Source organism: Leptodactylus fuscus, chromosome 8 (assembly GCF_031893055.1).
Source record: "Leptodactylus fuscus isolate aLepFus1 chromosome 8, aLepFus1.hap2, whole genome shotgun sequence".
Taxonomy (NCBI): domain Eukaryota; kingdom Metazoa; phylum Chordata; class Amphibia; order Anura; family Leptodactylidae; genus Leptodactylus; species Leptodactylus fuscus.
This window is the reverse complement of record NC_134272.1, coordinates 29,910,896-29,924,811: the sequence shown is the minus strand read 5'-3', so window position 1 is coordinate 29,924,811 and position 13,916 is coordinate 29,910,896. Positions and strand designations below refer to the sequence as shown.

General features: G+C 43.0%; 1 protein-coding gene across 1 annotated transcript in view; it reads right to left on the bottom strand.

The window, feature by feature from the left end:
• Window positions 1-973: 973 nt before the first annotated feature.
• Window positions 974-13,916, bottom strand: part of KIAA2012 (KIAA2012 ortholog) — a 106,872-nt gene continuing 93,929 nt past the window's right edge. Inside the window, exons 20-28 of the mRNA XM_075285413.1 lie at window positions 13,394-13,546; window positions 12,475-12,571; window positions 11,632-11,788; window positions 7,648-7,789; window positions 6,507-6,847; window positions 4,657-4,859; window positions 2,759-2,931; window positions 1,767-1,986; window positions 974-1,199 (exon numbers count right to left, since the gene is read on the bottom strand). Coding sequence (XP_075141514.1) covers window positions 1,040-1,199; window positions 1,767-1,986; window positions 2,759-2,931; window positions 4,657-4,859; window positions 6,507-6,847; window positions 7,648-7,789; window positions 11,632-11,788; window positions 12,475-12,571; window positions 13,394-13,546 — 1,646 coding nt within the window. The 3' untranslated portion in view covers window positions 974-1,039. The remainder of the gene's footprint in view (window positions 1,200-1,766; window positions 1,987-2,758; window positions 2,932-4,656; window positions 4,860-6,506; window positions 6,848-7,647; window positions 7,790-11,631; window positions 11,789-12,474; window positions 12,572-13,393; window positions 13,547-13,916) is intronic.

Sequence of the window (13,916 nt, the reverse complement as noted above, 5' to 3'; positions counted from 1 at the left end):
TTTTTTTCATTGCAGATTTTGCAGCGGTTTTAAGAGCCAAAACCATGAGTGGCTACGAAAGGAATGAGAAATAAATAGGAAGTTCTTATACTTCTACCTACTGCTCAATCCACTCCTGGCACTTGCTCACAGCAAAATCTGCAACAAAAAAAACGTGTGTTTCCACAACATGGGGCCTCAGCTTTAGGCTAATACCCCATGTAGCGGGCTCCGGGATTGCAGACTTTCTGCTTCCATTATACTTATAGATTTCTGTAGGTATAACTGACATAATGCGAATTCCAGAACTGCAACAGTTATGGAATTCATAGCGTGTCCGCTGCACATATTTTTCCGCAATGTGTCGGTGGGATTTGCTTAGAATTCCATCCATTTTGCAGTGACTGAAAAACTCTGGATTTTTTTCTGCTGTGGCCAAACCATGCCATTTGCACCACAAGGAGCCCTAGCCCTTGAAAATCCACTTAGGGCCAACAGATGACTCCATTAGCCATTAATGATAATGAAGAGAATAGAGATTGCCGGGATCAGTGATTTACATCACCAATGTGGCCAGTAGGAACCTGAAACCTAGGCAAGGAGCTGCAAACACTGCGGAGGCAGAATGAGCTGTAAAATGGATAAAGCAATATATTGGGTAAAACACTTCAGTTAGCTTAAGCTGATCGTGGTGTGACATATCAGGCTAGGTTCACACTAACGTCGCCTCTCTGTTATTCTGATCCGTCAGAGAGTGTAGGATGTTTTTCGGATGGACCTGACTCAGATTACTGAATGGAGTCTGGCTTCCTTCTGAGAACGTTTTGTACCGAGAACCTCTATGAGCAATGTGCTTGGCATATGACTATGAACTGGAACATGACATCACAGTATTGTGCCCTTGGATCTCCGTTCTTTTTCTATCCCTTGCTGGCTTATTTTAGCCATGTATTACAGAATGCCAGTCTTTTCAGAGGAAAAAAAAAAAAAAAGCAAAAACATACACGTGAATTTACAATATGGATGTCTATTGGATTTTTCTGTAGCATGTGAACAGTGCTTACTCCCCTTCGACTGGCAGAGGTATACCAAGTAGCTCCAGAAACTCATAATAAGAGAATACCCAGGGTCTGGAGATGCCTTGGGTCTGGTCCAAGCCAACTGATTCCTTCAGAAGCCCTCGATTGAATTTTAGCTGTTGCTCCAGAGCTGCAGTTTGCCTGTCAAGACAGAACACATATTAGCCATTCACCAGACTCCTGCATACAATTCTACAATTCACTGACCAGAATTATATATATTATCCTACACCTATTCCCAGTGCCATACATAAAGGGTAGGGGGCACCAGAACACAGCGATACATTAGGTCTCTAGCAGTTGTTTAACATGACACATAGGAGCTGTATTTGTGGTCTCTATGATACCTCTGTCCTTAGCCATCCTATAACCTAGACTTTCAATCCTATTAAGGGTATGGTCACACAGAAGTTTGGGTGGATTATGTCTCAAAATCAGCTCCAAAACCTGCCCTGACGCTGATATCTGCCTCCCCACTTTTACCAAATCAGTTCTCCCTAGGCTGCGCTGATGAAGTCCAACCAGACAGAAACGGTGGGGAACGCTAGTGGGGAAAAAAGTGAGTGAGTCCCATTGACATGAATGGGAGATGTCTTTGCAGGTGGATTTTGAGGCGGATTCTGCGTCAAAAGCCGCCTGCAAAAAACTGTGTGTGAACATACCCTAAAAAACCCAGCAGGATCATTTCCATCATATTCATACACTTACCTGGCCAACAGTTCAGCTTGTCTCTGTGCTTCCTCCATTATAGATCTGGCTTCTTCCTCGGCCTTCAGCCTCCTCTCCTCTGCTTCCCGTCTGGCTTGTTCTTCTCTTTCCCGCTTCTTCCTTAGGTATTCCTCTCTTTCCTCAGCTTCCATCTCTAGGAGCCGCATACGTTCTTCTGCTTCTAAACGCTCCTTTTCGTTCTGCCTCTGACGCTCCGACTCTGGAGAAATGAAGCTTTGGATGAAACGTCATCCTAGCAGGCAGGTGCATGCTATCTCTTCTGCTCTGCCCTCAGCACACAAAGCCATTTTTACGCTTTATGAGGTAGTCTTGAGAGTCTTTTACGTCTTGAGAAGTTGTACTTTATTAAGGACATTGAGAGTTGACATTATGGGGCAAAACTGCACTAGCATTAAATCTATATTCACATTTTTGTGTTTCCTTATGCCGTCCACTAGTCTTCATTAATGTCAGAAATGTATTGTAGAGATTGTTATAGATATGTCTTTATTATTTGGTGCCTTGAGAAATATAATTGTTGATCTTCTTTGGAGCTATAGATACGTGTCTAACCTGCATGCTTTGGGTCTTTTTCGTTCCCTTTGCTGATTTTTCCGAATGTTTGCTGAGTTGGTTTGCTCTTTGGTGTGATGTACAAAGCAAAGAGACTGCAGCTGCATCCCCCTCCTCCTTATTGGTATGGTTAGATGTTTTGGAGAAGAGTTTTCTGAACATTGCATAATGGTACGCACAATTGTTAGGCTTACAGCCCTGAGGTCCTTCACTGAACATTGGGGTGCTCTGCCCATATAAGTAATGGGCACTGAGATGGTCTACAATGTGATCAAAGGAGTCTTTTCCCACTGCCTCCTTACAGTTTTGCAAGGGGTAGAGTGGCAGTGAGTCTTTGTTGTGGCAAAATACTCACCGCAATGCGGAAACAGGCTTTGTCATGGTGTACTTTTCTAGTTTATGCTATATTCTACTCTTACCTATTCTTTCCAAGTCTTCTTGCTGTTTCCTCCGCTGTATTTCTTGCAGTTTGCGGCGGTGTTCTTCTTGCTGCTGTCGTGCTCTTTCCAGTGCTTGCTGTTCCAGCTGCATCCTGCGAGCTCTCTCCTGCTCCTGGCGCTGCCTTTCTTCTTCCTCTTCTTTCCTCCGTAGTCTGTGGGGACAAACGCTGTGATTATTGGCCATTATTACTAATACCAAGCAATTCACTATACATGACTAGAGCTCCATATACGGCCGCAAAATAACGCGGCGTATATGATCCTAACTCCCATTGAAATCAATGGGAGTTTTTACGGCACGCAAACTCTCACACGCCGTATACGTGCCACATCACGCGGCACGTTACATCGTGTGAACTTACCCTTAATCGATGGATAGATGGTCTCAGATTTGACTCTAGAATACTTTGAGTAGACCAAGAGGAACTCCTCTATATACTAATGACTGTATAGTCCCCAGTTCCTATGGCTGCAAAGCAAGGCCAAATCATGGCCACTCCACCAATGTGCTTGATAGTTGATATAAGGTGTTTGTGGTCATGGTCATATGCTGTGTTTGCCCTTCACTATGTTGTGCTGTGTATTATGGCTAAACATCTCCACTTTGGCCTCTTTAGTCCAAATTACATTATTCCAGATGTCTTGTAGTTTGTTTAGAGGCAACTTTGCAAACTCCTGGACAATTCTCAACTGTCTTGAATTTTTTTCAATTTGTAAATATTATTTGTCACTGTAGAATGATAGACATCAAATTGTTTGCAAATGGCCTAATAACACTTTCCCAGATTGATGAGTAGCAACAGTTGCCTCTTCAGGATCATTGATGATGTCTTTCCTCCTTGACATTGTAATAACACGTGCCTCAATGCTCCACACCAGCAAACTGCCTAAACTTCTGCTTTTATAGAAGTGGACACACTTGCTAATGATTAGTTTATCAAGGACATTTGATTAGCAGCAGTTGTTTGTTACCGCCCTATTTACTTCCTGACCCCGCTCCTGCTCACAGCTGCCTGCGCTTCCCCTTCTGCATCCCATATCATGTCGTTGCGGCCCCCTGGAGGGCAGAAGGATGCGGCTGTGAGAAGGAGCGAGTAAGTGAGGCTGTGAGCCCACGGCAAGAGTATTTGTTGGATGAACCCCAGCAAATACTGCTATTATACTCTGGGGTCTTTTTAGACCCCAGAGTATAATGATCGGAGGCCCAGAGGAGGTGAGAAAACATAAAAACCAGTGTAGCTCACCTCTCCTGTGCTCTGGTTTGACTCCATGCAATCTCCAGGCCACTTTAGTGATGTCCCAGACGTTCCATGGCCCAGGCCGGACTCTTTATGTGTCACAACACTGTCGTGGCCCATGTGACGTCTGGGACAAGATTAAAGAGAGGCTAAAGGCGGAACGGTAAGTAACACTGGTTTTCATGTTTGTCACCTCCCCTAGGCCTCTGATCATTATACTCTGGGATCTGAAAAGACCCCAGAGTATAATATTAATTCATGGGTGGTCCACTATGTGGCATAATACTGTGTGGAGGGGTCGCTATGGGGCATAATACTGTGTAGCTGGGCTACTATGGAACATTATACTTTGTGCAGGGGCCACTGTGGGGCATTATACTGTGTGGAGGGGCCGCTATGGGACATTATAGTATGTATACATGGAGCGTTATACTGTGTGGAGGTCAGGAAAGGGGGCGCTGTGCTGGGGGAGGCAAGTGGAAAGTTTCCTGGGAGGAGCCTAGCCTTTGCACCCTTGTGTCCTGTGCTTTCCAGTGATGAGGCCATGCCCCACTTCTTTATAATAGAAAGGTCCTAGCTACTATAAGTGAGAGTACAGATCCTGTGCCATCTAGAGTCTTACCACAGAGTTATACTGACCGTAGTTCCTCTGCCCTTCTCATTTGCTCTTGTTCAAACTCTTCCTTCATCTTGTCCAGTCTTTCCTGCTGCTCTTTCTCTAGACGTAGCTGCTCCTCTCGCTCTCTCCTTTTCCTTTCTACCTCAAGTCTTCTCCTTTCTGCTTTCTCTGAGATCTCACGGACTCGTGATGACCTTCTCTGGCGGACAGAGCTGCTAGTCACCTAAAAACCAAACATGGATATATGTAGATGTTACTGTAAGAGCAGAGACTATAAGTTAATGTACTTGCGTCACATGTCGGTTACACCCTTATAATATCCACCAAGATCATACACTGAGGCTTCATCTATTCAAGGGGCTTTCTAAGACCAGAATACTAATGGCTTGTTATTAAAATAGGCCATGAAAAAATGCCGTCCAATCTGTAGGCAGTATGTTATAGAGCAGTAGGACAGATTATACGGAATCTTTTCCCACAAACATATACATTATTTATCCAATAAAATCTCTGTGCTTTCTATCTTGAACAGTCAAGAAGGCGGATCTATCAGTGACTGACAGCACATACAGAGATAGTGATAAGACCGCCTCTGTGACTTCTCAACAGAGATTGTAATAGATAAATGACAAATTATACTAATCCTTTACACGAGCCTATCCATCACTGTCTCCTCCTGCTCTATAATATGCTGTCTGCAGATTGAACAGCATTTTCCATGTGACCACTTCCCTTTAATATTACGGTACATTGGCGGGGGTCTGACCCTTGGCATCCCTGTCGAATAGCTGTTCAACCTGTCTATTGAGCTGCAGGGTATTGTTGCCCTATCCTATTCACTTGACTATGCGTCCTATGCGTCTCCACTACTAACCAGACAGGAGCTACTAACAGACAATGGAGAGGCAGGAGCGCTCAACTGAGTACCACGGCCTCTATAAACAATTGATCGATGGAAGTGACAAGGGTTGAGCCCTCAGAAACCTGATGTTGATGGGCCTTTACTATTCTAATCCTTGAAAACCCCTTTAAGTATGCTCCATAACTATATAACGCAGCTCCAATCACAGGGTTGGTCATTCACCCTGACCGCACAAGAACCACCCAGTGTAGACACATGTAGGTCCCGAATTCTTGAGCTCATTGGGCTTCTGCCTCTTTGGCTTCAGGCAAGCTATGATGTAGGGGCAGTGTTATTACATCTGGGTCTTACTAACCTGGTACTTCGGTACCCCAGTAACTACTGTGATGCTAAGACCCCAAATCGTGGAAATGCAATGGAAAAAAACCTAGCATTTTACAGTAACAGAAAAGTAGATTAGATTTCATTAATTTCATCCATGCATTGTGGGAAAAAAATAGCATTTTCTAACAAGTGTTTTCCTATATATTTCAGAGAAAAACGCAACAAAAACTTAATGTAAATGCTCCAGAAAAAAACCCGATGTGTTTTCACTTTTTTCTTCTGTGTTTTTAGTTGCATTTTGAGGTTATAGCTTAAAAGAGAATAAAAAAAAATGTCAATAAAGGCTTATTCACATGAGCATATTCAGGAAATGTGTTCTCCAGTTTGATAATGGAGGTACAGTAAAGACAATTGTGGTATACTGCGCTCCCTGGCCCTTCATGTACTGTACTGGTCCAAGTACTACCTGTAGGTGAACATACAGTAGACTACACAGAGGAACATGGACTACAGTGAAGGTTCGGACTGTATACTGACCCCATACTGAGCACTACAGATAGCATTTAGACAGTACCGCAGCCCTAGACAATCCTTATGGCAGCTCAGCCAAGCCCATATACTGAATGCTGTACAAGTAATGTAGGATTTATGGACATGTTATAAACATGGAAAAACAGAAGGTACCTCTGAAGTTTCACTATAGGAATAGTCGTCTTCGTTGGTTTGACTTGTCACTTCTAGCGTAGCAGCTGCCTGCTCCGATACCTGGTCGGATGTCTCGGGGGATACACCTCTCTCTGATTCAGGGGGAATATCATCGAACGGTGTTGGAGTTGGAGTCCTCTCATGGTATTCTATGACATAAGAGTCTTCACTTTCTCTTTCAGTATCATTGTCCTCCTCTTCTTCTTGTGTCTTTTCGGGTGTTTCTGGAATTTCATGGATGGTTTCTTGCACCTTTACTTGTTCTGAGGTTTTCTTTGGATAAGATATGTTGCTTTCTGCTTTTTTATTTCTGGGCTGCCCTGTAAAATACAGTAGCTGGGCTGAGAGTGGCACTGTGTATGGGGAACCATTTAAGCAACTTTCTGGGACTTTAATATTGATGGACTGGGACAGAGCCCAACTCTTTGTACAGCGGAGTTCTGCGTGGCTGAGGCTACATTCATATGACCACAGAGGGCCATCTTGAACCCATTTTCCGAATCCCCCATACATTTGAGTGTATGGAAGGATCCGTGAAAACAGCCAAAAATAGGACATGACCAATATTTTGACAGCGTGCGAGAACAGACCGTTAAAATAACAGTCATGTGAATAGCCCCAATTCATTGACATTGAATATAATGGTGCTGTGTGACGTCCGTTAAAAAAAACAGACATCACACAGTCATTATTCTCTATCGTGTCAATGTAGCTTCACGGTCCACCATCATTCTGGCAGTGATCCCAATGGTTGGTCTTCCACCATTCAGATATTGATGGCCCATGTTACGGACCTTACCCCCTGAAAGGCCACGATGAAGCAAGAAGTCTGAAGCAAATTGCCTGGATTATTGCTTATGGTTGAACTAAGCCTAACCCAGTGGAGATTGTGTGCTGGCACTTCCAATGATTCTAGACAGAAGCATCTTATGAGTTTGTAGGCCTGAACCACACAGGACCCGTTGAGAGTATCACCCCTGGACACACAGCACCTGCTTGTCTGAAGATGCATCTTAGATTTCCCAAGCATCTGCAGATGAATCTTTCCCTTGATATATGTCATATCACCCAGAGTTCAATAATATTCACAAGGTCGCATTGATTTTTAGAAATTGCTTACCAACAACAAAAACAGCCTTTCCTTGTTCTGCTCCGGCTTTCTGATTTGCTTTCTTGGCCCGTGAAGTTTGAGCTTTCTCCGTTTTTTGTACCTTTTCACTTTTGGCTTTCTTCTTTCCCTTCCCCTTTCCAGCCTCTTTTGTCTGCACACAAGTAACACTAACCATATCAAAGCAGGGATATGTCAAAGCAATGGTAAAATGAAGAGCATAGCAAATTGTTTGTGCCTCACTATATGGGCAAGTGAATGAAAGTCTTTATACCCAAGTTTACAAAAAATATCCTCAAAGTCCGTTACGGAGGTCCGGTGAGCCCTCATGACATGTGAGTTTTAGTAAATTTTTGTTTTCCTCATGAAATAACTATGGAACATCTTTCCTTAGAACTTTGTGTTATGCCGTTCCTCTGTTATTCCTACTGGAAGTTTCTAAACACATTGACAGCTGGTTGTGGGTATCGCTACACGTTCTGGCATGGTCAGCAGGGATTGGATGGTGTTAGACTTTGTAGGGACTCACCCACAACCTTTGTTTGACTATAGATTTTAACTCTATTCTATGTAAATGTGGGGCTGCCATCTTGTCTGAGCTTCTCCTCTGCTTTAACAGCATTTAGTGTTATGCCTTACAGCATAGTCATGGCCATAGGCATCAAAAGTCTGGAGCTGAGTCATAGCAGTATATGGAAGAGTTTTCTAGACATGCTCTATGCAGAAAGTAGAAGTAGATAAGCATACCTCCCAACCGTCCTGGATTCAGCGGTACAGTCCTGGATTCCGGGTCCTGTCCTGCTGTTCCGTTCGGCAGGAGGTATGTCCCGATATCAAATCATCTGCATCCTCTCCGGACACAGATGAGTTAAATACAGTGATGAAGCAGGAGCCATCGGCAGACAGACTTTACCATTTTATGTAATGTACACCTTTGTGTGCTCAGGTCCCGGGTTCTGCAGGTGCGATGTAATAACGTCACTTATATCATGCCTGCAGCTCCCTGAACAGACCAAGAGAAGAGACTTCACAGGGGAGTGAGGAGAGGTGAGTATCAGTGTTTTTTTATGTTTGAACTTTGGAGGCAAATGAAGGGGGACATGAAACTGGCGACAGATGTAGGGGGGCATTACACTGGCAACGGATGAAGGGGGCATTATACTGTTGACAGATGAAGGGGGACATTAAACTGGGGGCAGCTGGAGGGGGACATTAAATTGAGGGCAAGTTGGAAAGGAACATTAAACTGTGGGAGTAGCTGGGGGGACACATGTCTGCCTCTAGTTGCTCCCAGTTTAAAGTCACTCTCCAGCTGCCCCCATGGTTTAACGTCCCCCACCAGATACCCCTATGGTTTAATCTCCCCCCTCCAACTGCCCCACTTTAATGTCCCCATCCAACTACCCCCCATGGTTTAATAACTTCCTTTAGTTCCCCCAGTTTAAACTGGGGCACCAAGACAGGGACTTCATACTGTGTGGCAATTGGAGGGGAACATTATAATGTGGGGGTCTATACTTTTAGGGTGACTGTAGGAGCATTGTACGGTGTGAGGGTACATGGAAAAATGGATGAGAAAGGACAAGTCAACATAGAAGAGGGTGGAGCTAAATTTGCCATGGCACGCATAGCGCCCTTCACATACTGTCCCTCTCCATCCTTTGAAATTTGTGAGGAAACGTTGTGCCATTATCTATTGTCAGTAGTGTTATCTGTAGAGGTGTTATCATATGGTCAGTGATGCAAATTAAGTGGCTGCTATAGAGGAACCCCCCACATTACTAGAATTAATAGGTTTTATCATAGTAGATTAATAAAATTGGTAATTTTCGTGAGACGCATTTCCGTTAAGGGGATCCTGCCACGTAATTTTTTAATTTGTGAAGGTTTAAAGGGATTGTTCAGGCAAAAATGTAATATTTTACATAGGCTAAGGGAGGTGAAAAAAACTTCAAAACCATACTCGCCTTTCCCAGTCTATCATTCGTGATATACGGTACATTTTAAACTAAGGACATGTCAGAATAGCCTTTAGAAAAGCTATTCTACTCCTACCTCTGGTTAAGTCCTGAACGGTTCCATTTTTTACATAAATAACTTTTCTGATACATGCAAATGATGCTCAGTGAGGATGTGGTTGCTCTCCCTGTGCTCCGAGCACAGCTTCGTCAGAGCTCGAATGCCGCCTCCTGTGCAATTCCTACGTGCCGCCTGAGACGTCATGGTGCTCCTCTTCCCCTGACGCTGCCTTCAGAGAGTTCGAAATTCCATGTATGTGCTATCAGCTCTCCCACTTTGGGTTCGGGAAGACCCAACAGCACATGCTCCACCGGCTGGTTGTTTAGTATCAAATCAAACCAAACAGGCTTTATTGGCATGTCCAAATAGATATTTGGCATTGCCAAAGCTAGTAAAGTGGGGGGGGGGGGGGGAGCTGGTGTCGAAGGGGAGAGTATGGGGGCGGGGGTGATTTGGGGTATAACAGTCCGTGGAGTCTCTAGTAATAGAATAAAGATGGCTGACAGAGGATGTGCCATCGGCTGTGCCTGAACTTGAAGTGGCAGAGCATACGCAGCGCATATGCAGGATTTCGAGGAGGAGCACCATGATGTCTCAGGGGATGTGTAGGAACAGCACAGGAGGTGGCATTCGAGCTGTGACGAATCTATGCTCGAAGCATATGGGGAGCGCCCCCTAGCCTCCCTGAGCATCAATTGCATATATCAAAAAAAAATTATTTTAATTTCAGAAACGGCACCATTCAGGACTTAAAGGCCAATCAGCGGCTTCAGGGGAAATCTGGAAGAGATCCGGGAGAAGTGAGAGCAGAAGAACTAGGACACTCCGGAGGACATCGGGGACAGGGGAGTATGCATTCTTTTTTCAATGCCTCCACCTTATTTAAAAGTTAAAAGAGTTTTCCATTTTTGCCTGGACAACCCCTTTAACCAGAGGTAGGAGTAGAACAGCCTTTCTAAAGACTATTCCAACGTGTCCTTAGTTTAGATTGCATGTCACCACTCATAGACTCCCTTTAAACCAAATCTCAGGTGGATTCACCCGAACATCAGTGTGAACCTACCATTACCTTTATATGACTTGTACCTGCACCCATGTCTAGTATCTGTATATCCATTTCCCGTTTCTGCAAATCACTGCAGAGCCAATACTAAAATTGACCTTCCAGGACCTTTGACAGTGAAGATGATGTCACCACACATCCTATAAAATACACAATCTGCTACTAGGGGCAATAACAGTGGAATGGGAATCTGTGACAGAGGGGGCCATAGGGAGCAGATTATACGAGTGGCAGATGAGTCATATATACAGAAGAAGAACAGGGGGACTTTGAATCTGAGGTCACATGATAGTTCATAATACTATCTGCAGGCAGCACGGAGAGACCTAATTTATACATAGCAATCCATGCTAGAAAAAAAGATGTCACAGTATGATATTGTGACTTATTGGAGAATGGGAAAGCAGGATAAGAAAAGAGCCGACAGCTAATACTTGTGAGGGGACGATCTTTCAGACAATATAATGGGGCAGATTTATTAATACTAAGTTTAGATTTACACTGGACAGTCTTAACCTGTTCTAGATTTCTCAAAGTGTCATGTTTGATAAATGTTGCATATGTTTATACAATCTAGTCTAACTTTACACCAGTTATTAGTTGGTTTAGACTAGGACAAAAAATTACCGCAATGTTGATGCATTTTTGGCGCATGGTGTCACAATTTAGGCCATCCCCAGTTTCTTATAGGTCACGCCCGCCTTTTGTAAAATCATAAATGATACGCTCATATAGGAAAATATGGTACAAGGAATATTAGACAGATTTTTTAGCCAGAATTCCGGTGCATTTTGCTTAATAAAAATCTCCCAATGAGTCAAAAAATATGAATTTCCCTTGCGATCAATGTTTTCTCATCCAGCAACAATGCACGTAGGAGAATGTGCGGCAGCGAATGCGGGCAGGATACTGACCACGGTGTTGGTGATTTCCTGGAGAAGTGCCAGCTCTTCTTCTTCTGTTAGCTGCTGCTTCTCAGTGTGGCCGCTTTCTTGAGTGACTTCTGCCTGTTGTGGATTGACAGACAGATTCTCTTTCCTCTCGCTGGGTACTGTCTCTACATCCTTAAGACTAAGAACACATTGTATTAGATATGCATATCGTTGCGGCCTATGACAACCGATGGATCCCATTAAGTACAATGGGGTCCGTCGGGTGTCCAAAATCTCTGGTGGTCTAGATTGGTGAGGGGGTTAATAGCTAACAGCAGGCCACCTCTGGGCTCCATCCTAGCTGTTAATCACAAGAAAGAAAGCAGTTTACTGTCTCATGCCTATACATCCTACTAGTGATTATATATTATTTAGATTTAATCTGGGTCTAGATTAGGAATTATAGATAACGGATAAGTAGCCAAAAATCTAGACATTAAAGCGTTGCTGAACTTTTGGATAACTTTTGCTTTTCTAGCCGTATTTGTGACATTATACTTTATTAACACATATTGGCTCCTTTCTGTGAAATCCTGTATCTCTTTATTCTGTCTATTATTTTTCCATTTCTGCTTCTGTGTGTATGGATTACGGGGTTGTGTGAAATGTAGAGAATATGAGGGAAGACCAGGGACACTGCATACAGGTATATGTTGGACATTATAAAACATACAAACTTGCTTTTGGTGTCATATGAAAGAGGAGATTCCAATTCTTTCATATGACAAAGTGTATTACTGATACATATACTACAGGAAAATGAAAAGGTGTCCAAAATGTTAGTGACACTTTAAGATGAAAGAAGATTCCAGGCAGATTACTCACATTTCAGGGTTATTCTCATGTATATCACTGGGCTTTGGCTTTTGCATCTTTGTAACCTCTGTCGTCTTATGTTTCAGGTTTGCTTGTTTCCCGGAGCCTAGTAAATGAGATGACAGGACAGGTACTTGAATGGTGCAAAGTCCTCCCCCATGAACACTTTAATAATAAGTGATCTGAGCATGGCGGACTGTAAGGAAGGTTAACACTACCATTAAGTCTCCTAGAGTTATGGATGGAATTGAATCATTTTACAGACTTGGACGTCTTATCACAACTCCTCGATATATTTTGCATATTTGGACCAAAATCTTCAATTTAACTTTCATAGAAAATACTTGTGTAGTGTCTTCACTTAAAGGCGTAATCCAAGTATTAAATTGGTGGGGGTCTAACACCCGAACCCTGCACCTATCAGCTTATTTGGTGCAGTACCTTGTATGTGACGTCCGTCAGCCAAGTCCAGGTGTCGGACCCCCACCAGTCTGATATTGATGAGCTATCCTGTGAATCTCGGACAGTATTTGTTACGCCTGGGTCTCAGACAACCCCTCTAAATACGATTACATTCCTAACGCCAAGAATTTTTAGACATGTGAGGTAGCAATCCAAAGTATTTTATTATGTATTTATTTGGCTTACTTATATAGCGCCATCATATTCCACAGTGCACACATTGTCAGTCACTGTCCCATATAGGGTCCACAATCTATATTCCCTATCAGTATGTCTTTGGAGTGTGGGAAGAAACCAGAGTATCCGGATAAAACAAAACATGTTTAAAAACCGTGAACCAAAAAAGCAACTATAAGATTTTTTAGATTTTATTTTCGCAGTTCCAAGCTAAAATTTCACTGAATAACAGATAAATAATAAAATTGTACGTAAAATAATAGATCAACCACTTCCACAATATTCCTACCTTTTTTGACTTGTACAGACTTCTTGCTGTGGTACTGATCCTGACCAGTAGAGGGAGCTGCAGGATCACTGTCTGTAGTGTCTGGTACATGGGTCGTGTCCTCTCTACCAGATGCATTTTTATGATGTGACTTCGCTTCCATGTTTGTGGCATCTGGGTAGACATATAGGATATTGGTCACAAGGATATGAATGCTGGGAATTGCTTTCTGCCCCTCCTTAGAAATAAATTGCCTTGATTTAATTTTTATTTGAGAACTTCCATATAGTGAATTGTAAATATTAGACATTAATACCTACACATGATATATTAAAGCAAGCTGAGCCAAAATAGTCCTTATAAAAAATATTAGGCTTTTATATTATTATGGGGTAAAGTTGCCCCATACACGATTTTCCTCTATGTTAAGTGTATAGGCCGTGAATGAACCCGATGCGCACCCTAAATGTGTCCGCACCATTTGTTGCCAGATGAAGGCCATAAGAGTGTCCTTTTGGTTTCAGTCTGGCCATTATAAGTCAGT